At 48.9% G+C, this 25023-nt stretch overlaps 2 protein-coding genes across 9 annotated transcripts in view; both read left to right on the top strand.

The window, feature by feature from the left end:
* fam184ab (family with sequence similarity 184 member Ab) overlaps positions 1-23303 on the top strand; it is a 31395-nt gene extending 8092 nt beyond the window's left edge. For 7 of the 8 annotated variants that reach the window (XM_058064291.1, XM_058064330.1, XM_058064297.1 and 4 more), the window contains 21 exons: positions 2590-2709; positions 3084-3242; positions 3546-3785; positions 3893-3976; positions 4171-4422; positions 5085-5220; positions 5308-5489; positions 6596-6781; positions 8252-8374; positions 8449-8610; positions 8675-8796; positions 9494-9644; positions 11307-11519; positions 14088-14241; positions 14946-15073; positions 16624-16808; positions 17521-17667; positions 18665-18782; positions 19480-19584; positions 20090-20358; positions 22555-23303. In XM_058064291.1, the coding sequence (XP_057920274.1) occupies positions 2590-2709; positions 3084-3242; positions 3546-3785; positions 3893-3976; positions 4171-4422; positions 5085-5220; positions 5308-5489; positions 6596-6781; positions 8252-8374; positions 8449-8610; positions 8675-8796; positions 9494-9644; positions 11307-11519; positions 14088-14241; positions 14946-15073; positions 16624-16808; positions 17521-17667; positions 18665-18782; positions 19480-19584; positions 20090-20358; positions 22555-22636 (3318 nt within the window). In that variant the 3' untranslated portion in view covers positions 22637-23303. The remainder of the gene's footprint in view (positions 1-2589; positions 2710-3083; positions 3243-3545; positions 3786-3892; positions 3977-4170; positions 4423-5084; positions 5221-5307; positions 5490-6595; positions 6782-8251; positions 8375-8448; positions 8611-8674; positions 8797-9493; positions 9645-11306; positions 11520-14087; positions 14242-14945; positions 15074-16623; positions 16809-17520; positions 17668-18664; positions 18783-19479; positions 19585-20089; positions 20359-22554) is intronic. The other variant, XM_058064343.1, reaches the window with a different exon arrangement.
* Positions 23304-23503: 200 nt separating this feature from the next.
* ptrhd1 (peptidyl-tRNA hydrolase domain containing 1) lies at positions 23504-24885 on the top strand. The gene is made up of 2 exons (XM_058064412.1): positions 23504-23778; positions 24522-24885. Exons 1-2 carry the CDS (start codon positions 23569-23571, stop codon positions 24690-24692), a joined length of 381 nt encoding a protein of 126 aa, XP_057920395.1. The 5' UTR covers positions 23504-23568; the 3' UTR covers positions 24693-24885.
* Positions 24886-25023: the final 138 nt, after the last annotated feature.

The raw sequence follows: 25023 nt of genomic DNA on the forward strand, positions 1-25023 counted from the left end.
GTCAAACTAAGGGTGGCATGAAATTAGAAAGTCAAGCACACCTTCCCTCTTCCCGCTCCATCGAGCGCCGCCAAGGCTTCTCCCAGGATGGCGCGCTCCATTCCCGAGTGCTTCCAAGCGCAGACGTCCCGCCTGCATCAGCCTCGCTCCTTCGTTTAACGCACACATTAATAACCTAACATAGGAATACGTTAGTCTGACTGTGGTCTGTGGACCTAATATGGCACAACCGCCATTTTGTTTTTAAAGGGATGTGCTGCGTCATGGCCGTCAAGATTTCACGTGGCTAGCAATGAGCTCTTCCAACATGCTTCTTCTTCTTCACCATCTTCTCAGCGCATCAACCATGGAGTTAACACTTGAAGCGCCAAATATGATGCTTCCTGTAGTTCCTGTTTTACACCAGCAGATCTGTAACTTCATCTGTAACTTCAATGTGGGTGTGTTTCCATGCCAAGAGTTTGAAACCTGGCGTACCGGCAGCTCACGGCTGCCACATAAAAGGCCGTGTGGAGAATCGAGGCTCATTGCCTGGATAGTAATCATGTGTGTGGGGGGGGGGGGGAGCTACAAAGGCAGCATTCCTCTTTCCTGTTGGAATATCTCTTATCTGGAGTCAGCAGCATAGGAGACCAACCGTGTGGTTAACTTCGAGGACATGAAACCATTAAACCTCATTGTCCTTTTTTTCCGCATAAATTCCACTCAGCGTCGCCAGGAAACAGCATCATCTCGTAGGATGTTGAAACAGGAGCGCCAGGAGATGATTGTTCTCATTGGAGGTTTTTTTTTGCTCGCTGACGTCAATGTTAGCTGGGTTGCAATGAGGAGAAGGAAAATGTAACTAAATTAGCCTGCAAGCAGGCTTAAGATATTCCATTGATGATTGCTGGAACGCTATGGGAATGCCGAAGATGACAGCTTGGTGTTTGTTCAATGGCCGCTTATTGTAAGACAGACATTAAGACATTTTTATCCATCCATATTTCATAGTGATTCTGGTCTCGGTGAGCTGGCGCCTTCCACGGCCTAAAAGAAGGAGAGATTGTGACGTCACTGACTTGGACCAAGAAATCCAAATCCAAACTAGCATTGAAGTGAAATATGCTGTTCATCAGATGAGCAAAGGTTTAAGACCAAAACCCGAAAGCCCTCCAAAATAGAATAAAGGAACAGTAGGGGGTATGAGCCTGACTCCTTGGTCCAGGGTGATCTCACAGGACCGGTGTAGACATCCTGGCCTCCATGTTTGTCATCATCGGCGTTTGGCTCCAGGAGGAGAACCTGAGGAGAACCTGCTTTAAGGTCAGGTCGTACAGCCAGTTAGCAAAGTCCCACTGGAGGATTTCCTTGTTCTCTTCCTGCTCTGCTTCCAGGAGCTTGTCTTTTCCAAGCCTTCATCCATTGTCCCCGAGACCAAAAGCCCCCTGATCCGTGTCCTTGTGTAATCGCTCCTTAGCCAGATCTTACGCAGGCTTAGTAGTTCACTTGGGAATGGGAATGGTAAAAGGTTCATGGCGTTATATTTCTACATCCATTCCTGTTTCCAGGTGAGAACCTTCTGGTGTTTATGTTGGTATAGTTGTTTAGATCCTTGACATGTCACCAAAGCTAAAAACCTTTAAGTCAGGTTTAACGTTGAAGTTTCATCTTACATGACTGATGCTAACAAGCAGCAGCAGCAGCGTTTATGTGAATTTTGATGCACTTTTATTGCCTTTAATACGCCAACGAGCCCACCGGCTGATTGTTCATTAAAGCCAACATTTGCATTTCATCACATAATTAGCTCGGTGCGGTCGTGCATCATAATTAAAGTCTCGCTCTGCTTGGCCAGATGAGCTTATCAACATGGCGGCTGCTCGCGTCTTTAGTCAGACATGCAAAGCCGCTACCAAGGATGGCCACCAGGGGGGCCGTCATTGCTTTTTCCAGTCTGGTCTAATGTCAACAAATGTCCCACCGCTTGCTACGGTCCGTGAATTATTGACTTTCTTACGACAACAAGAATGTCCGTCCTTCAGAGCAGGGAATCTCCTCCCTGAGATTTTCCGGCTTTCCTCCCCGGCCCACTCTTATTCTTGGCAGTGGATGTTTGGGTCAGAGCGATGCTACGTGGTGTTATTTTTATCCACGGCCAAAAACAGCATTAGCTGCTGTCTCATTCATGAGCTTCCTGCTTGGATGGAGGCTGGGAAGCGATGCTTGGCCCGGCGTCTGATGCTCGTCTTGTCTCAGCGCCGCGTCGCTCTGCCGGGTCAGATGCTGGCTACTTTTGTAGCTGGAAAGTACTGGGTACTGTAAAGGTGGGATTTGATCATTTGATGACCTTGAGTGCTAATGTGCATACGTATGGTCAACAACATGCTAGCTAGCCTTGCCACACGGTGCATGTCTCTACAGTCCGTTCATGTAAGAATGGAGGCTGATTCTCATCGATCCAGGAGGCTGCTAGCGATACCGCCGTATCCCGCTTGTCCACAACCCTACTTTAATGCTATGCATCACGACGCAGGCCCCTTGTGGCCTTTGAGGAGATCTCAGTCCCACCACAGTCATGACTTACTCAACGCTTTTCTCGGCACACAGGTCATCTACGCGCTCAACACCAAGAACGACGAGCACGAGGCGGCCATCGCCACGCTGAAGGAGGCGCACGAGGAGGAGGTGCAGCAGATCCTGTCGGAAACCAGGGAGAAGATTTTACAGGTAATTCCTAAACATCCCATTTCTTCCCTTGATGAAAGCGTCTGGAAGCTTCCGGAAGCTTCTATCTTCGTGTTCCTGTCACGTTCCTAATGAGCTCTCATGCAAGTTTAATCCGCTTGAATGTGAATTATTCAGCTTCATCTGCATCTCCTCCAGTGTGTGCTCCTCACCAAGGAGGTAGAACATCCGTCTAACGTGTGTCATATGTCTGACAACATTACAGCTCCACTTCTTTACTTCCTGCTTGCTACTTCCTGACAGCCTGGTTAGGTTTTAGAAAAGTGTGTTGGATTCGGACTTTTAGCGGGCGTGACGTTTGCTCCGCCCTGCTGGAATGGCTGCTGGTAAAATCTATGGCGTCCATTTCCGTGCAGTACAAGAGCAAGATCAGCGACGAGATGGACCTGAAGAGGCGGATCCAGTCTCTGGAGGAATCCATGGAGTTGCACGAGAGGATGAAGCGGCAGGCCTTGGCCGAGTTTGAAAACTACCGTCAGAGGGTGGAAGACCTGCAACTGTGCACCGAGGCTCAGGTGCGCTTCATTTCCCACCCATGTCCTTTTAGAGCGCCCCGGGGTCCAGGAACCGCATTGTTGGGCTAAGTGGGTTAACTGTTTGATTAAATAGTGCCTTGCACGAGGGCATGTGATAGACCACCAGGTCAATGTTGGCACCTCTGGTTTTAAAGCAAACCGTGGAACCCCCAAAGAAAACACAACATTACTACACACAGTCCACATACGTGGACATGGGCCAGATGTTGAGCACCAGGCATGTTTAGATGTTCCTGGCCTCACGAGAAACCCTCTAATGGTCGGTCACCGTCTCGCTCTCAGCACACCCAGCGTGTGGTGTCCATGTCGCGGGAGGTGGAGGAGATGCGGCGCTCCTTCGAGGAGAAGCTGCGCACCTTCGGCACGGCCCAGTCCCAGTTCGAGCAGGAGAAGAAGGCGGCGCTGGAGGAGCTGAAGGCCCAGCACAGGCAGGAGATCCAGGAGCTCCTCCGCAGCCACCAGAGCCAGAACGCCAACTACAGCAAAGATCAGGAGAAACTGGGTCAGCTCCACAAAGCCGAGGTAAAGGAGCGGGCAGAGGCGGGATACTGTGGGGTGTGGGGGGGGGGGGGGGGGGGGGGGAGTGGGACAACGCTGCTGACGGGTCTTTGTTGTGTCACACCTACCAGGTGGATTCTCTGGCGGAGCGCGTGGAGGAGCTGAAACAGGACAAGAAGCGACTGGTGGACGAGTACGAGGCCAAACTCAGCAAGGTACAGCAGAGCTTCTGGTCCGGGTCTACACACGCACGTAGACCCCCACCCATGCACGACATTGGGAGCTTAAAGGAGGGCTTTTATTTGGATCTGGTTTTCTACATCTAACAGAAGAAAATCTAAAAACATTTATCTGTACCACTCCTAAACGTGCCGCCATGTCATCATCTGGAGGTTCCTTCTGTCTCCAGGCTCAGGCTTTTTACGAGCGCGAGCTGGAGGCCATGAAGCGAACGCAGCAGCTGACCGCCGACAACCTGCTGGCGTGGAAGCGCACGGAGGCGGAGCTGCGGCGGGAGTTCCAGACGCAGGAGGCGGCGCTGCAGAAGACGCTGGGCAAGCTGAGGACCGAGCTGGCCCGCGTCAGCGAGGAGGCCCGCGAGAACCGCGAGCGCTCCCACAAGCTGCAGGCGTCGCTCGCCACCTCGGAGAGCGCCGTCAAGGCGAGTGCGACTTCATCCATCCTTAGCTCGCAAGGGGCGTGTCTGACATGTGCTTTTCCTAAAGCACTACACTACCCACAATCCTCCAGTGCTCCAGTCCAGCCTGACTGTATGATGCATCCTCTGTGCTAATATGCTAATACTCTCTTAATGCCAGCCTGCTTGTATGAACACAGCGCTTAATCCCAGTCCATCATGGATTAGATGTAAGCCCATGGTGCTGGCATCCATTTGTCTTTATTGCCACTTTTTATCTTCATGTCGCCACAATGCACCTTTCATTGCGTCATCTCTAATCACTCTTCCTCGCGGAGACGTGCAAATCTCTGCTGAAATCTCTGGAGGCGTAATTATCTGAGCCAGAACAACGAGACCAAGAAGAGGCATCAAAGATTGAACATAGTCAGGTGGTCTTCTTGGGTGCTCTGAGGGTCTCCAGAGAGCTGCCAGCAAACGAGCGACACGAGAGAAGCTGAGAGGAGTTTAATTAACGCCTTGTTCTCGTTGTCTCGCCGCGGCAGGAAGCATCTGTTCATGTGTTGGCTTTGGACCAGTCACTCCAGGTTTGAGGGCGGGTCCTGATCTCCAGTGACCAAGATGGCGTCCATCGATCACTCACATCGGTCGCTTGCATTGAGTGTTTGTTTTTTTGCTTTGCTCAGGAGTTAAGCAAGCAGCTGGACGAGGTGACGCAGAACTCGGAGATCGTGGAGATCCGTCAGAAGGAGGCCGAGTGCGAGCTGGAGGCGGCCAGGGATCGGGTTCAACAGCAGGCCACCGAAATCCTCCTCAAAGCCAGTAAGACGCACGACAACGCGGCCGTTTGCGCTATGACATCATCTCAGCTGTTTGTGCCCCACCCCCCGCTGCTCTGTGGGGTCACAGGTCAAATCAGCAGCCTGCAGGCCGCCCAGATGACCCAAGAGGCGGCCATTCGGGACCTGGACAACGAGCGCAGCCGGCTCAAGGACAAGGTCCTGAGGATGGAGGAGGAGCGGGAGGCACTGCAGAACCAGAGCCAAGCGCTGGATGACCGACACAAGCAGCAGCTGGTGTCCCTGGAGAAGGTGTGTGAGACCACAAAATACACATCATATCATATCATATGGGCTACATACAGTAGTTTGTATATGACATTATGGATTTTAGTATTGTATTAATTGGGACAGACTGCTTTGCTGGACCACACAGAAGAGAAAGGACAGGGAGGGGCGGCTCTAAGTCTCCACGTCATGGTCATGAACCAAGGAACCTCGTCCCAAATTAGTATTATGACAGGAAGTTGTCACTACTTTATTCTTGTGCTGTGAGCCGCATGTGGTGGGGCACCGAGACACCTGCCCCAAATGTAAAACCACCCAAAATCATCTCACACTCCAAACCTTCCACATCCGTGGAGTGTCGATAAGTGTATTTGCCAACCTGGAGACCTTTTGAAAAGGTCACATGATTAAAGGCGGGGAGCAGCCTGAGGGGGGCACATGCAAAATGTCAAGTGTGTTCACTTCCTGTTTGTTTTGTCGTCCCCTCGGTGCTGACATTTGTGAGACATCATCCTCTGAGGGGCGCTAATAGAACATCTGACAACTCTTCAGCTAATTTGGGTGATCCAGAATGAGTCAGCTGACGGCTAGCATGACCTACGGGCCCGTTGCTATGACGATTTAGTCGGACAAAATGCTACATTAGCACCGCTTGTCCGCCATCTTTGTGACATGTGTCCACAGATGTAATATTGTTATGAAAACGTAATGAGTGAAATACAGTATGATCTTATTTGGGTGAAATTTGCAGAGTCTAAGTCCCAAAAACGGCCAGATAAAGAAACTGGATGAAAACAGTGTCAGCTAGCTTTTGGAGCCTGTTTCCATGTCAACAAAGTTACCAAGCTAACTGCTGCGTTTCCTGTTGAATGGGTTTTTGTCCTGTAAATGTGCAATTCTCCTGGGGCTACCTAAAGGAAACACATCATCTCTGTTGTCATTTTCCATCCTTAAATCAGAAACGAGCAGCGAAACGGTGATTCAAACGCGTTCAGGCGCCGCAGCTTCGCCCGGGCTGCTCATTAGTAATCGCTGTCAATATGGCTGACTGACGCAGCATATGGTGTGAATGTCAGCCCAGGCTCTGTCTGCCTGCGTGTGCATATTCATCCCCTGCCTGCCTTCGGCAGACACTCCGAGAGGAGAAGGCGTCCCACGAGAAGGACATGAGCGGCCTGCGTGCTCGCTATGAGGATGAGAGCAGCCAGCTGAAGGAGAACCAGACCCGGGTCCTGGACGAGGTGGCCAAGAAGCACAGAGTGACGCTGGAGAGCGCGCTCAGCAACGCAGAAAAGGACAAGAACCGCCTGTTGGCTGTGAGTACGCAACCTCCTGTGCAGTATGGCCGTATCGAAGTACCAGTTCCACACTGACATGTCACACTCTCTTCGTTTATTCGAACGCATTCTTGTCTGCCCCCTCCTGATTTCTTATTTTTATGTATAAACTCATCTGAATATTAGTCAGTGACAACACAACTCACCATTTTATGCAGTTTTTTAATGAAACTTTTGATTATTAAGAGAAACAAACCCAAGCCCTATGGCCCTGTGTGAACATGTGACTTAAGCCACTTATTAGCATAAAGTGTCAACTGCAATCAAGCGTGAATTGGATGTTAAAATCTCGTCTCATCTCGAGATGCAACATAATGCTTTCACTCGCTGCGGTGTATCGTTCCGCAAAAGCCAGTGTCCAAACTAAGCAGCCTTTTATTGTGACCACTAAATAACCCACCATGGGGCCAAAGGGGAGTCCGCATCAACTATCATTTCTAGCCATTCCTTATTCATGCATTGTTCCTACTGTTCCTATTTTTGGATGGAACGGATTCATTGGATTTCCATGAGTTCCCATCGGAACAATTACCTCAGTTTTTGTCAGCCCTTCTGTCAGGAGTCAATAAAAGCAAGGTACCACAATAGTACGAAAGACGGCACCCAGACACATTCATGCATTATAGATCTAGAAGCACTAGAAATGAACACCTTTAATCGCGAAGGTCATCATGTGACGAGCTGCTGCATGTCACCTAAACACTCATGGAATGTGGACCGGATAAAGCGTCACACCAGCCTGCAGGTGGAAAGTACATACGTGTGTGTGTGTGCTTGTAGTATAAATATTTGACTGCTACGTACTTAGCGACGTGTACATGCATGAACCTCCTCCATACTGTATGTCGTGTACGTGCGAGACCAAAGGCTGCTGCAGTTAAGCTGCCGCTGTCCTACATAACACCGTGGTGTCGTCTCTGCTGGGATGCACACCGTGGACGCCGTGGACATGTTGGACCTTTTAGCAGATCTTACCAAGAACACGGCTGTTCATGTACTTCCTTATTATTTCATATTGGCTTTATTTAATGATGTTTATCACTGCCTCTTGCTGCCATCGTTCATTAGAAAGTCCATGAAAACGTTGTTATGAATAAAATCATGGCGAGGTAGCAAGGTGGGCTGTGCTAGCGGTCTAATGAGCCCCTCGGGGGCTCCAAACCGAGGGGTTCTTCTTCATTTGGCGGCAGCTGAGGCGTCACGCTGCCACCAAACCGAAATAGCCGCCGTGATGTCGGCCTCTCTCCAAGGTCCGTGCGGCATGCACGTGCGTGTATGCGTGTGCACGGCCTTGTTATGATTTCTTTTATATGATGGAGAAGAAAAGTGACAGCTGCATGAAGGAAACATTCGTTTCAAAACACACGCAGACCAGATCTCATACGTTGGATTTAAAGTCTCTGTGTGTGTGTGTGTGTGTGTGTGTGTGCGTGTGCGTACGATACACAGGATCTGGAGCAGCAGTTTGAACGTGAGCGCCACATGCTGGAGGAGCAGAAGAGTCTCCTCAAGCAGCAGTTGGAGCAGCTGAGGGAGGAGATGACCTCCAGACTCAACGCTGCCAACCAGGAGGTGGGGCTATTTCAGCGTCACGGAACGCTCATCTTGCCACCCAAAACAAACCATGATATCCTCGCCCCCCACAGGTGTGTCGGCTACAGGAACAGGTGCAGCAGGGCGAGAAGGACATGGGCACGGCGGAGGGACAGATGTCCACGCTGAAGGAGGCGCAGGACAAGCTGCTGGAGGAGCTGGACGCCACCAGGGGCCGACTGAGGGAGACCAGCAACCTGCTCACGGCGCTGCAGGTGTGCCTAATCATGTGGCCTGTAAGGCTGACACACTGTAACTGTGCGTGTGTGTGTGTGTCAGGGGGAGCTGGAGGTCCAGAAGCGTCAGCATGAAGCCAAAGTGATCACCACCAAAGAGGAGGAGAAGCATAAGATGGACAAGATGGCTCTGGAGTTGGAGCTCAAATGGACCGAGACTCTCAGGTGTGCTTTTCACTTTCCATAATGTCCTTATTCACTGCTTTTATCGGCTAGACAGGCCTCCAGTGTGTGTGTGTCCGTGTGTGCCTGTGCGCGTGTGTGTGTTGATGTGCGGGGCGCCGCTGTAATGGCTGCTGTGTGGGAGTTGAAATGGCAGCTGTTAAATGAAGTTTTGCAGAAAAACAACCTACTTTTTTGTCGTTTTGAGAGTCTATAAATGTCACACGCGCGTACACACACACACACACGCATGCACACGCACACACACAGAGCTATAGTCGATGTCGTGTTCATGCCCTGCCTTTCTTGACCATCCTTCGACGATGGATGTCGACGATGTAGAAAAAAATGCATACCAAATGAGTTATTTTCCAAAGATCAGGTTTCCATCCTGGAGGTAGCAGAGAAGGGGATACTGAGGTTCTCATTGGGTGTGACCAGGATGGATAGGATAAGGAAGAAGTACATCAGAGGGACATTACATGTTAAGGCCTTGGAGATAAAGGATGGAGGATGGAGGAGATTGGTTTGCCTGAAGGGAAAAGCCCGAAGAGGAAGAATAAGAAGGTTTCCATCTATCCATCCATCCATCCAGCTTTGATTTTCCTGCATGCAACCCTTGGTAGAAAAAGTTTGTCCGGCCGTGGTTGAGTTGAAAAGCTGTCATGTGACCCAGCGCATCTTTCCGGTGTTGCTGCAGGCAGGAATGTAAGAAGCTCCGCGAGGAGCTAAGGGAGGAGCACGAGGTGGACAAGGCCTCGGCTTTGAGCCAGCTGGCCCACAACAAGGAGCAGGAGATGAGCAATGCTCGCGAGAGCTGGCAGAGGAAAGTAGACGACCTGCTGGAACAGGTAAACTCTTCAGCCCTGACTCCATTTTGAAACATTCCTTTATATTCCCTTTCCTCTCGTCAGCATCCGAACACAAAGGAAGGACTAAAATATTTTTCTCAAAATATTTGAACAATGAGGGAATTATGACATCGTATTGATAAATCCCAAAACAATAGAAATAGCTTTGACAATTGATTTAAAAAACAACAACAACGCTCAAATTGGGCAAGATGACGTGAAAAAAAAGAAAGGGAAAGGGGGAAGAACATGCAAACTCCACACAGATGCCAAGCGGAGATTCCAACCCACATCTTCCTCATGCTAACCGCTTCATGCTAACCACCTAAAAAAAAGAAGCTAGCAGTTCTCGCATATCAGCGGCGTAGCGGCCTTGAGAAGGAGAAGGTTATCAGTATCAGTTTGGAGAAAGATATCTACTGGATATATTTATTGACATTTGTCACGCCCGCCCAGAATGCATGGGCACCCCACTTCTGGGTTCCAACCCACCGGTTGAGAACCGCTGCTCTATCTGCAGCGTGCACGCCAACGGAGCGCTTCAATCACATCGGAGCTGAAAAGAGAACAATCAACATGGAGGACGTGAAAAACGAGGAGATCAACAGCCTCTCCGTCTCTGCCAGACGGACTCACAGCGGCGCTCCAGCCGTCGTGCGTCGTCGCACCGCAGCCGCTAATGTCCGCCCGCCGTTATCAATGAAGCGTGCCTCGGCTGTCCTTGCGGCTCACACAGACAAATGGACACATTGACGACTCTGCACGGCTGCCGTCACGCCAACGCCTGCACCACGACCCCCCCCCCCCCCCCCCCCCCCCCCCCCACCGCCGCGGCGGGGTGATTCATGTGCTGTCAGTGAAGCCATTTCATTATTTAGTGGGACGTCAATCTCCTGATTTAATGGAAGACGCCTTGAAGACGGTGGACCTGCAGGACTTTTACTTTTACTTTTACCCTGCTTGGCTGGTGTCTCCTTCATGTTAGCTTAGCATGTACGCATGCCCGCCGTTCGGCACTGATGTCTCACGTCGTAGTCATTCTCCAAATTTGGGGCACAAGTGAGCCACTCCTGTTTTCCTTCCCCTGACAGTCCTTTTTTTGTGTGTGATGCAATCCAGCTTTTATGGTTTATTCTTAGTGGCTTTTCAAGTGCTGATGAATTAGAAATGTGAGGCCCTCGCTTGGACTCGGACTTAAAGAGCTCAGCGTCAGCGCCACCACAATGCTGGCAACTCGACGGACACCCTGCTCTTCCTGTTGCTTCTAGCGGCATCGCAAACACCGAGGGCTCTGATTTGCTGATGCAGCGCAGGGTGGCGTAGCCCGCGCAGTGCTAATTTGGTCCGCGCACCACTGTGAGCAGCCAATTGGTCATTTGGTAGACTGGACTGCCCCGAGATGGGCGTGGCGGCGCACCAGGGGAGGAGTCCACATTTCCAGCTTGGTGTGGTGACAATTTCCTGACCTGGTCTATTCTTGGCTCCTAGTAGCGAGCTTATAGACCCTAATTTAGGGTGGTACTATATACTGGAAGTATATGGGTGAAACATCAGAATAAAACGTTAGTTAGCTTAGCTGTGTTGCTTTTTGATCTATGAGGCTAAGCCAGCAATCATCAAGTTGATCCTGACATGACCTTGACCTTTTCCCCTGACCTCCAGATCTCCTTGCTGAAGCAGAGTCTGGAGATGCAGCTGTCGCAGTCGCAGTCGTCGCTGCAGCAGCTGCAGCACCAGTTCAGCCAGGAGAGGGAGCACCTCCGCACGCAGCTGGACGAGCTGCAGACCGAGCACCAGCGCCGCCAGCAGCGTCTGCAGGAGGCGCAGGGCTGCGCCCTGCAGGACCTGGAGCACGCCCGCCAGCGCGACCTCAAGGTAGGCGGCCCGACGAGCGAGGAGGAAGTAGCGGAAGTGCTCGTCTGGAGTTTGAATGTAAACAAACTGGTGTCTTCTGCGGACGCCAGTCCTCCAGCGCGGACACGTTCAAACACTCGGCTCCTGATGAAAGCATCATTTGGGATGTTTGGGAAGCGTTCTCCCAGCCAGCCAGAGAATGGGATTGTAGAAAAGGCTTCAGGCGGAATTCATCTTCATCTTCATCAGATCCCAAAGTAGAAAATGTCTGCTGTGACTCACGCGTCCTTCTTTCGATGCTAACGTCATTACGTGCCTCACATGGAAGCCGTGATAAATAAAACACCTCTCCTCCTACGCTCCCTCGCTCACATCGAGACGGCCACTTTGTTGCCTCCGCACGCCGCTCCCGCCGTAGCGTCTTAACCCTTTGGTGCCCTGGCTGCCATTTCAAAGGGTGACATTGGGAAATATATTCACAATCACATACAATATTACATATTACATATTGTAATAGGTTATGGAATAACCTCTTTCATATTATTCATGACATCAAATGTTTTCAAATATGAATCATAAATCTAAATAGTGTAGGATGTCATGCAAATAATGTTGTTATTGTGCAGAGAAATAGACTTTTAAACATAAGTCCACTCAGCATCTTTTCGGAGAAAAAGTTCATGAATTAATTGTAAAAAATGAATTTTCAAATATGAACAATGAATAGTTTATCAAATAATATCAATAATAGCATATGCTTAGGAATAGGACTATGCTTAGGAATACATTTCTAACGTGAGTCCACGTGCATCTCCTGTTGGGAAAATGTCCCTGATTTATTATGTTATATAACACTACTAATTCAAACTATACATTAGAAATAGTCCAATATGAATAAGTAAATGTAAATAATGAATGATATCCAAAAGATGATTGACATGAATCTGCTGCTGTCCGTGTGGACGTCACTGCGGCATCCGCAGGGCTGTGATCTCCAAGCAGGAAGTGATGTTCCTAATTGCATAAAGTCGTTGCATGGATCCGTCACTTTGCTTCTTGGCGTCCGGAAGCTCGTGTTGGATGAGGAAGGCTTCGTCCTGACGAAGAGGAGACTGAGGTTGAGCTGAGTGAGGAGCAAACACGTCCCCAACGCGAGGCGCAGGAGGAAAGATCACATCATTCCTCTGTGCTCTTGTAGCATCCTGCATCAGAATATTTGGAGGCGGGCCCGAGTGCCGGCTTCATAAACATCTTGCTGAGTCAGAACATTCCACCTGCTGGCCGCGTTCCTGGCTTCCTCCATTTTGGCTGATGAAGCCTGAGGCCACGCCTCTCCAGCAGGTCTTTGTGTGCTTCATCTCTGCATCCTCCCGTTGGACGGATATTGACAGGCCGCCAATGGGAGGAGGAGGAGGAGGAACATAGCAACATTTGATGCTACATGGATGATGGACGTTTGATGTGCTGCCCTCCAGCTCTTCTTCTAGAATGTAGTATTATGTATTATGTAGTATTCTGGTGTTAAACCATTTTGACCTAAAACTGTAGTACCAATGTGTAGTATTCTGGTGTTAAACCATTCTGACCTAGAACTGTAGTACCAATGTAGTATTCCGGTGTTAAACCATTCTGACCTAGAACTGTAGTACCAATGTAGTATTCCGGTGTTAAACCATTCTGACCTAGAACTGTAGTACCAATGGAACACAGTAGTCGTCTAATGACCACATTTCCACTACCGATGTTGTGCCAAGCAGCACCAGCGGTACGTCTGACAAAGTGTGTCCGCCAATGAGTGCTCCTCCTCGGGCAGACGAGGTTGGAGGAGCACCAGTGGTCCCTAACTCGAAGTTCATCCACCGTAAGTGGATAAGGGGTCTCCAGCCAGGAGATCGCGAGCTGCCAGCAGCTCCTAAACCCTTTTCAGTTAGCTCTTGAAAGACTTTATTCATTTATGATCAACTCCTACAGCCACCATATTAGAACGTGGCCTTCCTTCCTAGTTAGGAAGCACTTTGGGCGTGTGACCAATCAGAGCGGAGGCTTTGGCCAGCCGTGTGGTGACATAATACCAGCATCCCTCCTTGACTCTTCATCGTCTTCATGTGACGACTTTGCCAGGCATCCTAGCATAAAGTCCTCCCATCTCGCTCCCTAACCAAACATCCTCGCCACCTCATTTGCTTTCCTCACATCCATCCTCGGCGTCCTCCTAGATAAGAGCGGACTGCAGCAGGGAAGATTAGAACGTCGGTTAATGAAAACGCAGGCCGAGAATGTGAAGTGCAAATTGCTTTTGTCCGCGTCTACGATTGGAATCGGCGACGCCACCAGCAGTTTTTCTCTGGCGTGCAGTGAAGGCGTCAGGTGGAATGCTTAAGCGTCCGATGAGGTCACACTTGATGTTTAAACGCCGCACGTCTCACAGCAATTAGCAGGCATGCAGAGGGCCGCTAATTGCAGCCATTCGCTGACGAGGTGCTACGTAATCATCAGTGGAATCCTCCTCATCGTCATCATTGCTACCTCTTCCTCCATTGCCGCTCTCACCTCTGACCTGGATTGTCCTTGTCCTTTCTCCGCTGCCAGGACCTGGAGGAGCGCCTGCGCCATCATCACCACGCCGAGCTCCAGTCCCTGAGGGAGGCTCACCGTCAGAGCGTGGAGACGCTCAAGCAGCAGTCCGAGCAAGAGCTGCAGACGCTCCGCTTTGAGCTGGAGGACGAGGGCAAGGCCATGCTGGGTGCGTCCGCTTTCCCGCCTTCGTCTGCGTGCGTGTACGCCTGCGTGTACGCGTGCGTGCTGAAGCCCTGCCCACTTAATTATCCTTTGTACATAAATGAGATCTGGAAACATCCCGATGTGTTCTCCTGGAGAGTCCTCATCCAAGGTCAGGGAGGCAAAGTGGGACCAGCGGCGCCCAGTCAGTGCCAAGTGGCACCAGCAGGGGGCGGCAGCGCTGATGAATGTTCCTCCATTAACCTTCACGCTCTAGTCCTGACACCGGAACGCCGCTTCCATCCATCTTTTTTCAGCACCCGCATGCCCGACGCTCCTTTATTATCCCGCTCTCTACTTCTCCTTGTGTGTATGTGTGTGTGTGTTATCTGCAGTGTTCCTTCTCTTTGCTCAGCAACATTAAATCCTAGTGTAAAGCTAATAGTGTGTCTGTGTGTGTGTGTGTGTGTGTGTGTGTGAGAGTGCAATAAAAGCGGCTCGTTGTCGTGACGACTGTGGGGCTCCCAGGAGAAGTTAGCTTTATGTGCAAAGTAAAGAAGACTTCTATTTATTTTCTCATAAAATGTTTCTAATGGCCAGCTTCTTGCAAGGACTCTAAAATGGAGTCACTTTTCACTTCCTCTGTGTGTGTGTGTGCGTGTGTGTGTGCGTGTGTGTGTATCTGTAAGAAGGTCTCCTTGGTGATCTTTTCTTTTTGCCATCCATCAGCATCCCTGAGGTCGGAGCTCAATCACATCCACGCGTCGGCCATCGAGCACCTGAGACAGAATCACCAACAGGAAGTGGCGGCCGCCAAGGTGGATCTGGACAAGATGGTGGAGAAGAGCCAGCTCCAGGTGGGTCCCATCCCAAAGTGTGGCGACCAGCGTGTTTTGCTTCCATGATGTGGAAGGCTATTTTGTGTTTATGTTGGTATGTTCTTTTGATGTTTGAACTGTCACATCTTTGTGAAAGTGAAAGTCAGCTACGGGAACTTTCCTGAAACGGGCCAATGTTCCACTGCTGATTACTAAAGAAGCGACAGAGGTAGAATCTAACTTTTATTTCTGATAAAAGACCAGGGTCTAATCTTTCTTTCGCTGGGTTCCATGTCTATATAGCCTAGCATAGAACACAGTATTCCTTGTGCCTTGAACGATCAGTCTAAATGGATTAAAATGGCCGCTACTGAGGGGGACATATTTTAAGGACCGGCTGGGCTGACTTAATGACTTCAACGTTCAAGTTCGCTTCAAAGCCCTGACAGATGGCTCTGACGATAAGACCAAAGTTATTGCTCATTTCTACCTCCTGTTGCGCTGAGTTGACTTGTCTCAGAGGACATCGCCTGCAGAGGGAGCGAAAAGGTGCTGGACCACAGACGGTGTTTTTATATTTATACTCTGGCACCTTGGCATGCCGGGGGTTTGATGCCAGCCGTCTCTCGGCTGAGTTTTTTGCTTTGAGCTGTGAATATCGACCCATAGACCCATAGATCCATAGACCCATAGATCCATAGATTCATAGACCCATAGATGCATAGATCCATAGACCCATAGATCCATAGATTCATAGACCCATAGATCCATAGATTCATAGACCCATAGATGCATAGACCCATAGATCCATAGATCCATAGATTCATAGACCCATAGATGCATAGACCCATAGATCCATAGATCCATAGATTCACTTATCAAATATTCAGTCTCGATCGACTTAAAGGAAGGAAGCCACGGGTCTCTCATTCACTTCTCCCAAGTAAACAACCAATCAATTGGCTCAATTTGAGCATCACATGACCGGAATAAGTGAAGTCATTACGCCTGGCATGATTCTATGGTAGTATTATCATAGTAGTACTCCCATTCACTAGGTCACAGGTCCGTGAAGGCCCATCACCGGGTCCGCATCCCATCCGGACCGAGCTCTGCCTTTTAGATTGTGTACCTAATGAAGTGGCCACTGAGCATTTTCATTTCCTATTCTTAGCCACGCTTGTCTGAGCTCACTAATGTCCTCATTCCATGAATAATTGAAGCTTTTTTATTTTTAAAGACCATCCAAAATGAGACAGGAGCCGTGTGTGTTGAGATTTCGCTATCTCGCTCAAGGAAAGTACTTCTTGTGTAGAGTACGGGAAAGGAAGCGGGTCCGCATCTGCTTGGAAAACCAACATCTCATTAGCATCATTTTGATGATATCTAGCAGGAGGAATTTATAAAGAACTTTTTCATGTATTATTTATTTATTATTTATTTACATTTTCCCAAAATTGTGTCTTTTCCTCAAACAACGTTCTTCAGGCGTCGTTCATGCTGGGCAGCGTTAGCTCCCATGTTAGCTCCCATGTTTGCTCCCATGTCAGTATGTCTGCCCACCCACTGACTTCCTGCTTCCCCGGCAGGAGCGCGAGCTGCTGGGCCGCCTGGCCGAGCTCCACGAGGAGGTGAGCCGCAGGAAGAACCACATCGCTCAGCTGGACCACCAGATCCACACCCTCAACGAGAACATCAGCAGCCTGACCAAGGAGCTGGAGCTCAAGGGCAAGGAGGTGCTGAAGATCCGCAGCGAGGCCAACCAGCAGATCAGGTGACCGAGTGGTGGGCGGGGCCAACAGCCTCTGTCCTGCAGCACGCTGCCATCTGCGTTACGTAACCGCCGTGTCTGAATGGCGGCCACGCGGATAAAAATAGATGAATAGATCAAAAGGAAGCCGTGAGGAGCGTGAAGAGGACAGGCGGGCGGCCATGTTTTCTCGCCGTGTTCTCCTCAGTCCTGACATTTCCATACATCCTTCCTCCCACACGTCCAAGCCTCAAAGGTGCTTTCACCCTGCTTTCATTTGCATCGGCACACTTTTTATGGCTATATTTAGCACAGCGCCAATGCGGGGCACCGCTCTCTCCGAGCCGCCTATTCCTTTCCCGCGCTCCTATTTGCTCTCCGTTCGTCACGTACGTACACTTGGCACCGTATGTGGCATGCAGCGTCCAATGAAGGGTACATATTTGATGCCGTGCAGGTGTGCCCCACACCACATGGGGGGCCTCCTTGACCTTTGACCTTCCACGTTGCAACACGTGACAAGACGTTTGCATCAAAGAATCGACTATCCCAATGAAAACATTAAGAGGAAATGATTCCAAGACAGGCTGCACGATGTTATAGTGGTTAATGTGCAGGCCTCGCAGCTAGGGGACCCGAGTTCAATTCCACTCTATGCCATCTCTAGTTTTCTAGGGTGGCAAGCGGTGTTGTTGAACATTAGCGTCTCTGAATGTGTGGCATTTTGCGTCCGCAGGGCTCACGAGCAGGAGCTGCTGAAGCGTCACGAGAGGGAACTGTCGGAGCTGAACATGGCGCACAACAGGGAGACTCAGAACATGCTGTCCGACTTCAACAAGGCGCAGGAAGTCCTCAAGGACAAGATCTCCGCCCTGCAGATACTGTACGTGTACACGCATCCCTCTTCTCATCAGGGGGGGTCTCAAAGTCATTTTACCTGGGGGGCCGCTGGAGGTATTGTCTGGGTGAAGCTGGGCTGCATCAAGTATTCCACAGAATAAAGCTTCCTGCTTCCCAGCATGCCTTGCAACACTTGCTTTGTAAGAAGGTTTAACATCCTGTACCTGTAGTAGCTTTATTAGTAGTACTTGCTTAATGTGTGTTTACTTAACCCTTACATAGTGGGCTGTCACCTTTATTTAACCTTCCCCGCCACTGCCCTGCTCCCTTGAGCAATGCTAACAACTGCTGTTGGGGCGCCAACACGCTTTCTCCACGCGTGGGACGCAAATGTTAGCACAAGCAGTCGTAAAAAGGCCTGCTGAGAAGGAGTCAACACACAAGCCAAGGCCACTGTGTCTTTCCTACAGGCGTGCACGAGTGCTGGCGGCAGTGGGGAGCTGCGGTTCATTGGGTGTAAACACGACAGACCTGCTGACATGAAGCGGTCATATATATACATAAGATGAAGGATCACAGTGAAACGTCATTAGACCAGCTTTGATTTCTCTGGGGTCGCCCAGAATGTGTAAGGATGAGAAAATCCTGTTTAAAGATTGGGAAAGTGCCTTAAGAATTTGGGCTTTGAAGCTTCCGACTCGTTCATAATTATGATGAGGAAGTACTTGATCAAACGTTGATGAAAAAGCCGTCAGTCTGCTGAAATGAACACTGAAGCTGATGAAAAGCTCGCATAAGCCCAAGGAAGTTTCATTACCGTAATTCCTGGAATGGACGCAGCAAGAATAGGGGCTTATTGGAGCTCACTAAATTGAGCTGGAATGACATGGAGGCCGTTTGAGGCCCAGGGAAACGGAAGGCTGCGTGTTTAACAACATGCAGGATCTAAAGGTGCCATTCCTGAGGAACGTCGCTCGGGACCAGGACTTTGGTGGTGTGGCCTGTTTGGCGTGTTTGTCACGTGTTGTCTTGTCGCACAGGCTGGAAGGAACAGAGGAGAAGTTCAGGAACAGGGAGAGTCGTCCTGAAGATCTGCAGATGATCGCCGAGCTGAAGGACATGGTGTCTGAGAGGGAATCTCTCGTTAAGAAGCTGGTGGTAAGCACACACCGTGTGATGCATGCCCCCCCGCCCCCATTTTGGGGGCACATCATTGGCAAAGAGATGTGCATGAGGCATGGAGAGCACCAAGTTGGCAGGAGGGGAAAAAACGCCACACTCAATGACTGCCGCTACCCTGCTGGTGTAATGGTCCAGCTGCTCCTGTCAAGGCAGCGGGTGCGGGTCCAATGCCAAATTCTCTTCTTTTTTTATTTTGCACTAATGATCATTTATAATCTCATTTTCTGCTTAGGGCCCTGCATGTTTTTATAAAGGACCAGATTACAAAATAACTAAACTAATAACTAATAAAAAAAACATATTTAAAATAATACATAAAAAAATTATTACATTTTTAAAAATAAATACATTTTATTGATATTAGTATTTCTGTATTTGGAAAATTGTATAAAAAGGTAAATAATACATATATTTTCATTTGTATTAATTTTAATATTTTCACATTAATACAATTATTTATTAATTACATTATTACTAACATGAAAACTATTCATATTTAACATTTGTAATCATACATTTAAAATTAAAACTAATTAAAAAAAAATCACTATTAAAATTATGTTTTACGGCTAACTAACATGTAGTATCACATTGCGACCACAAGATGGCAGTCAACGTCAACCTGTGGATGCCTTGTCGTCGACTATCCGTTTCTTTCCCTTCGCCCCACCAGGACGACAAGAAGTTCTACCAGCTGGAGCTGGTCAACCGGGAGACCAACTTCAACAAAGTGTTCAACGCCAGTCCCAACGTAGGAGTCATCAACCCGCTCATCAAGGTAGGGGCAAACATGGCCGCCATCTCATCTCTCACCTCCATCCGCTGCCTGAAAACAGTTCAAGCTAGCGATACGAGTCCAAAAGCCCATTTTTGTGGCCGCTTTGTTGCCAAATCCTGATTGGTGCGTGGGAGCGTTGATGTCAGAACCAGGAACTTCGGGGGTGTCATCGTTTCGCCGCATGCTCACGCCATTTCTCTGTTTTTATTTGTCATCTTCGTCAGCTTCCTGACAGCCTCCCTTTGCTTTCCAAGCCATTTGCTGGTGCCATCGCTGGCGGGCGCGACGCCCCCCACGGCGGGCGGGCGGGCGCCCAGTCGGAATGATCACGTTAGCGCGCTGCTGTGTTGTCTCGGCCAGGCTCTTCTTGCGACCTTTCCAGCTTTCCCAGCTCCATTGACCCTTTCTGTGACCTCATTCAGTTTGACCTTTTTGATTTTCCTTCATCGTGTTTTCGTTTTGACCCCTTGACCCACGTGCCCCCCCCTCCTGTCTTCCTGTGTAGCAAAAGCGAAAGAATGAGAAAGCGGCGGCGAGCAGATTCGGCAGCTCGGCCAGTCTCAGGGTTCTGGAGGCAGCCGGCTCGGGCGCGGCGGGCCCCGGGGGCGGCCAGCCTCCGCAGCCGCCACCGCCGCCGCCGCCCCCGACCCAGCCCGCCCGCCTCGAGCCCATCCCCCACTCCCCCCTTCTCCTCCACCACCACCTCGAACTCAACGCCAACAAACCTCTTCCCCCGCCGCCAACCCCTCCCACCGAACCCAAGAAATTCATGAGGTGAGAGCGTCTCGGGTCCCCCGTGGGCGGCGGCCCATGAACAATCATCCAATCACAGAGCTTCCATTAGTCAGACAGACCGTCTGGGGGCGTGGTCACCTTTAGCCCCGCCTTCTCTGCTTGACTTGTTGCATTCCAGACACCTGGGAGTTTGGACGCATCTTTCAAAATCCAGGACGCGAGCGACTCGTAGCTTGAAATGTTGCTATGCTAGCTGCTACATACCCTTGATACACCGTACATTTCATCATCATCTCAGGGTGAATGGTTGTCTACATGCCCTGTGATTGGCTGGTGACCAGTCTGGCCCCGCCTCTTGCCCCAAGTCAGCTGGGATAGGCTCCAGCATACCCCTACATACCCTAGTGAGGATAAGAGAATGGTGGATGGATGGATTATCAGATGAGATTTTTAAATAAAAATGAATCAAATAAAGCAATAATACTATAATACTGTACTAATATATTCTAATATATTCATATATTCTACTATATTGTATTTTGAATCCCAGTTTCCTGAATGCTGCCAATGTTGACCTAAGTCAGGAAATGCCCAACGTCACGTGGTAGCATCCACTTCCTGTATAAGAGGAAGTGCTCGTGAGCCAGCTCTCTGCCCGCTAACAGTTGCTACGATGTGATTGGATGGTTGCTCGTGATGGGCGGGGTCATTGATTGATACGCTTATGAATAGGAGGCATCAAAGAATGGCTTGGGGATGCAAAATGGAGCATGTTTGCTTTAGTTTGCCTTATTTCCTCATTTTGCACGCTCATCCTCGCTGTGCCATACGTCTATGACTGTACTGGCGTGATGGTCTGTGATGTCATGGTCACGTCATCGACTCACCTGCGTGACGATGGAGAGCTGAGCGGTGCTAGCTAACATGCTAAAAGCCCAAGCTGTGAACTCGTGACCTTTAGCAAAGTGTCAGCTAGCATCCTTGCAAGTTCATGACAGGCCTGCTTAGACCATCAATGGAAGGTCACATGATCACACGGCACCATCCACGGGGCCACACACACATGACGCATTGGTGAGCAGGTTGGGAGCATACGTGGCATCCATCCGTCATCCATCCACCATCCATCCTTCATCCATCCTTCCTGCTGCATGCTCAAGCCAACACAGCCCAGCACTGACAGTATGCCGTCACATTGAATGCATCCCCCATCCTTCACACTGGAGTCCACCATTAGCCCTTCTGCTCTTCTTTTTCGTCTTCAAATCACTGCCAGCTTTTCGCTCTCAAGTCTCTTTCATCTTAGACGAAAAGGCACACTAATTTTTTCCAAAGCAAACAAATCCAGGAGAAAATGGTAAATTTGGTGTACAGGGGTGTTTTACAACCTAATGGAAAGTCCAAAAATGATGAAATAAAGCACCTAACTGCTCCTACAAGAATGACCCAAGTATTGCAGCACATGTCGCGTTGGTATTGAAAGGGGTTCTGCTGCCCCCTAGTGGGGAGTGCTGCACCTCGCATGCTTAAAATAGGCCAAGGAAACATTCAACTCACTTGATTGAATTCAACAGCATAGTAGGATTACAACTGGACTGGTTCTAAGGCCATCGGTGCTTCGCTTCTTTTTACACTTAGGAACTGACTCAGCTTCACCCCACGCTGGCGTCCTTCGAGTCAAAATTGATGGCTTCATAGTTTTAGAGTCAAATAGAATAATTATAATAGTTATGGTTAAAATTAAGGTCAAGGTCAAGTTTATAAGGGCAAGTTAAAAAACAAAACAAAAATACATAATAGTAATAATTAAAAAACACTTAAAAATAGTAATAATAAAATAAAATATTAGAATAATAAAGATAATTAAAAGAAGACATTTGATAAAAATACAATATTTAATACAATATTTAAATGACTATAATCTGTGCGTTATAATGAATGAATAATTGTAATTCATTCATTCATTCATTTTCTACCGCTTATCCTCACGAGGGTCGTGGGTATGCTGGAGCCTATCCCAGCTGTATTCGGGCGAGAGGCGGGGTACACCCTGGACTGGTGGCCAGCCAATCACAGGGCACATATAGACAAACAACCATTCACACTCTTCATCATATTTGCAATCGAACCCGGGTCTCCGAGCTGTGTGGCCTGTGCGGTAACCACTCCACCACTGTGCAGCCAGTTAAATATACCAAAGTAACTTTGCCCCCCTTCTTTCCCTGTCCCTTCAAGCCCTCTTGAGACGAAGGACGCCGCCATCGACCTTCCGGACGCTCAGCGGCAGGAGTGGTTTGCTCAGTACTTTTCCTTTTGATCGCCAACACACAAACCTGCAGAAACACACCAGGATTTTCAGCATGTCAGCCAAACTTTAAAAAGAAAAAAGTAAAATCAAATAAAAAAACAACATCAGCACTGATTTAACTCCGAGAAAGAAGGAGAATAATGTTGAAACTTTTTGTTTTCTTGCTGTCATTTAGAAAACTCCAACGTTTGGGCTCAGTTGACTGATTGTCAGTGAAGTGAGCACCAAACGGGCCGTCATCACTCTGCTCTGATTTGATGCTGCATTGTCTCACTGTGTTCGAGCTCCTCTCTTAGTGCAGTGGCAATGATCACGTTAGGTTGGATGTTCATTTGTCATTTTTACGCTGCAGTCCACGTTCATGCTGCCATCGTTTTTGGAATCCGGTGAGACGTAGACGTGCGTTCGTCCAGAAATATCTACGGTAGAGATTGTCGTTGCTCTCTGTGCGTTAAAGCCGCTTTGCTAGACCTGGGGGCGCCGTGACCTGACCTTACCTGGCCCTCAGCAGATTTTTTTTGGTAGACTCGAAATAAAACCTTGTTTGTATGGTCGTCTGTCTCAACACAGATACAATGATGTCTCACCAATTTTAAGAAGAAAAATAGCATTTTATATTTATATTATAATGTGTATGCTTAATAAATGATTGTTGTGACATTTATTTGTGCGTCTCTTGTTTGTAAGTATTGTAACTCCTGACATTATTTCTTTAAAGTGCATCAAAGTGAGAGCTCTTGCTAAGATTTTGACCCTCTCGTGTAGTTAAAAGAGCTAACCAAAATGGCCAAACTGATGTTTATATCATCATCGCTGATGTTGTGTAGTGTAATTATGATGTTCACCACTAGAGAACAGCAGAGCCATACTCTTGTCTAAACAGTCATCCTTGAACCGGAAGATAAACACACCATGCGCTGACGTCACGCCACCGTCTGAGCATGATGGCGGCTTCTGGCGGGTCTCCCGGCCGTCTGGTCCAGTACGTCGTGGTCCGTTCGGACCTGGTCCACAAGCTGTCCTGGCCCCTCGGAGCCGTGATAACGCAAGCCTGTCACGCCGCCACCGCCGCCATCCACCTGCACTACGCTGAAGGGGACACGCAGCTCTACCTGGCGGAGCTGGACGCCATGCACAAAGTAGTGCTTGCGGTGAGTGGCGCCGTGCTCCGATCTCCGTTTCAATAACTTTACATTTAAGAGCGCTCGGACTTTCAAAGACTTGGACGTGGATTTGCCGCGTAATACAGTTTCACACACACTATTGTTATTCATATAAAGACATCGGTGACATATGGCGTGATTAATGTTGCTACAGGAGAGGTTTAGAGTGTTTCTGGCTAGCCAGTTGTTTGCTAGCTACAGTGTTAAATGCGGACCTGCCACAACGTGTATGAACATACAACTTGCCATATTTGGATAGTAAAACGGGGCAACTGTTCACTAAAACTAAAACCGAACAAAAAAGTTACGTCTGAAGACCACAATTGTTGTGAAAATTGCTAGCCTTTTGCAATACGAGTTTACGGTAAACGTAGGTGATGTTAAAGTGGCTGTGTTACGGAAGGAGTTTGGTATTGTGTAGATTACTTTTCTCACATTAGGTTTGGCCACTATATCACTTCCTTCCTGAAATGGAACATATCGTCCTCTCATGTGTATACTGTATATTTTGTTTTAGTTGTCAGTTGTGCTGTCAAATGGTTACAAAGTCAAATGAATAACCATGATTAATCACCACACCACTCCATGTGACTGTGTGGAGACACCTCACCATGACTCCGTCTGCCATCATAACAGAGAAGTGTAGCTTGAATTATTCTAAACATTTGAATGAAATTCAAGAAATAAATGAGTTACCATCATCCTTCAGTCATTCCACTCGTGTTCTCCAGGCTCCAGATGAGGCCGCCCTCTCTGGGTTATCAGAGTCTCTGACCCAGGCCGGCGTGGCCCACAAGCTCTGGATCGAGCAGCCGGAGAACATTCCCACCTGTCTGGCTCTCAGGCCGTACGCCAAAGAGAAGGTTCATCCGCTGCTACGCAAGTTCAAGCTTTTCAAGTGAACCACGTCGACTCTTGAGAGAGTCCATCAAAGAGGACTGCAAACATGACAGCCAGTAACGGTTTCTTCTGCATCAGCTGGATTGAAATGAGATGTAAATGGTCTCCCACGCGGCCCACCAAGCCTGTTGGCTTCAGCAGATAGGAACGTTATGTAAAATATTGCCTGTACGTTCAATAAAGGTTAGAACGTGGCCACAGTTTTACACTGGAACAGATTGCGACGCAAACAGAGGTAGAATTGACGTTTAAGTTGAGTTCTCATGTGTTGAGTATTTCCTAGCATGCTTAAATGCAGCACATCGTAATGCCGCATTAAGAGTTACAAAGTTA

Source organism: Doryrhamphus excisus, chromosome 1 (assembly GCF_030265055.1).
Source record: "Doryrhamphus excisus isolate RoL2022-K1 chromosome 1, RoL_Dexc_1.0, whole genome shotgun sequence".
NCBI lineage: Eukaryota > Metazoa > Chordata > Actinopteri > Syngnathiformes > Syngnathidae > Doryrhamphus > Doryrhamphus excisus.

What these genes read in the sequence shown, in the direction of transcription:
- ptrhd1 (XM_058064412.1), top strand. Translation starts at nt 23,569, where the DNA reads ATGATGGCGGCTTCTGGCGGGTCTCCCGGCCGTCTGGTCCAGTACGTC. An exon ending in TGCACAAAGTAGTGCTTGCG is followed by an intron (nt 23,779 to 24,521) that starts GTGAGTGGCGCC and finishes CGTGTTCTCCAG; the next exon opens with GCTCCAGATGAGGCCGCCCT.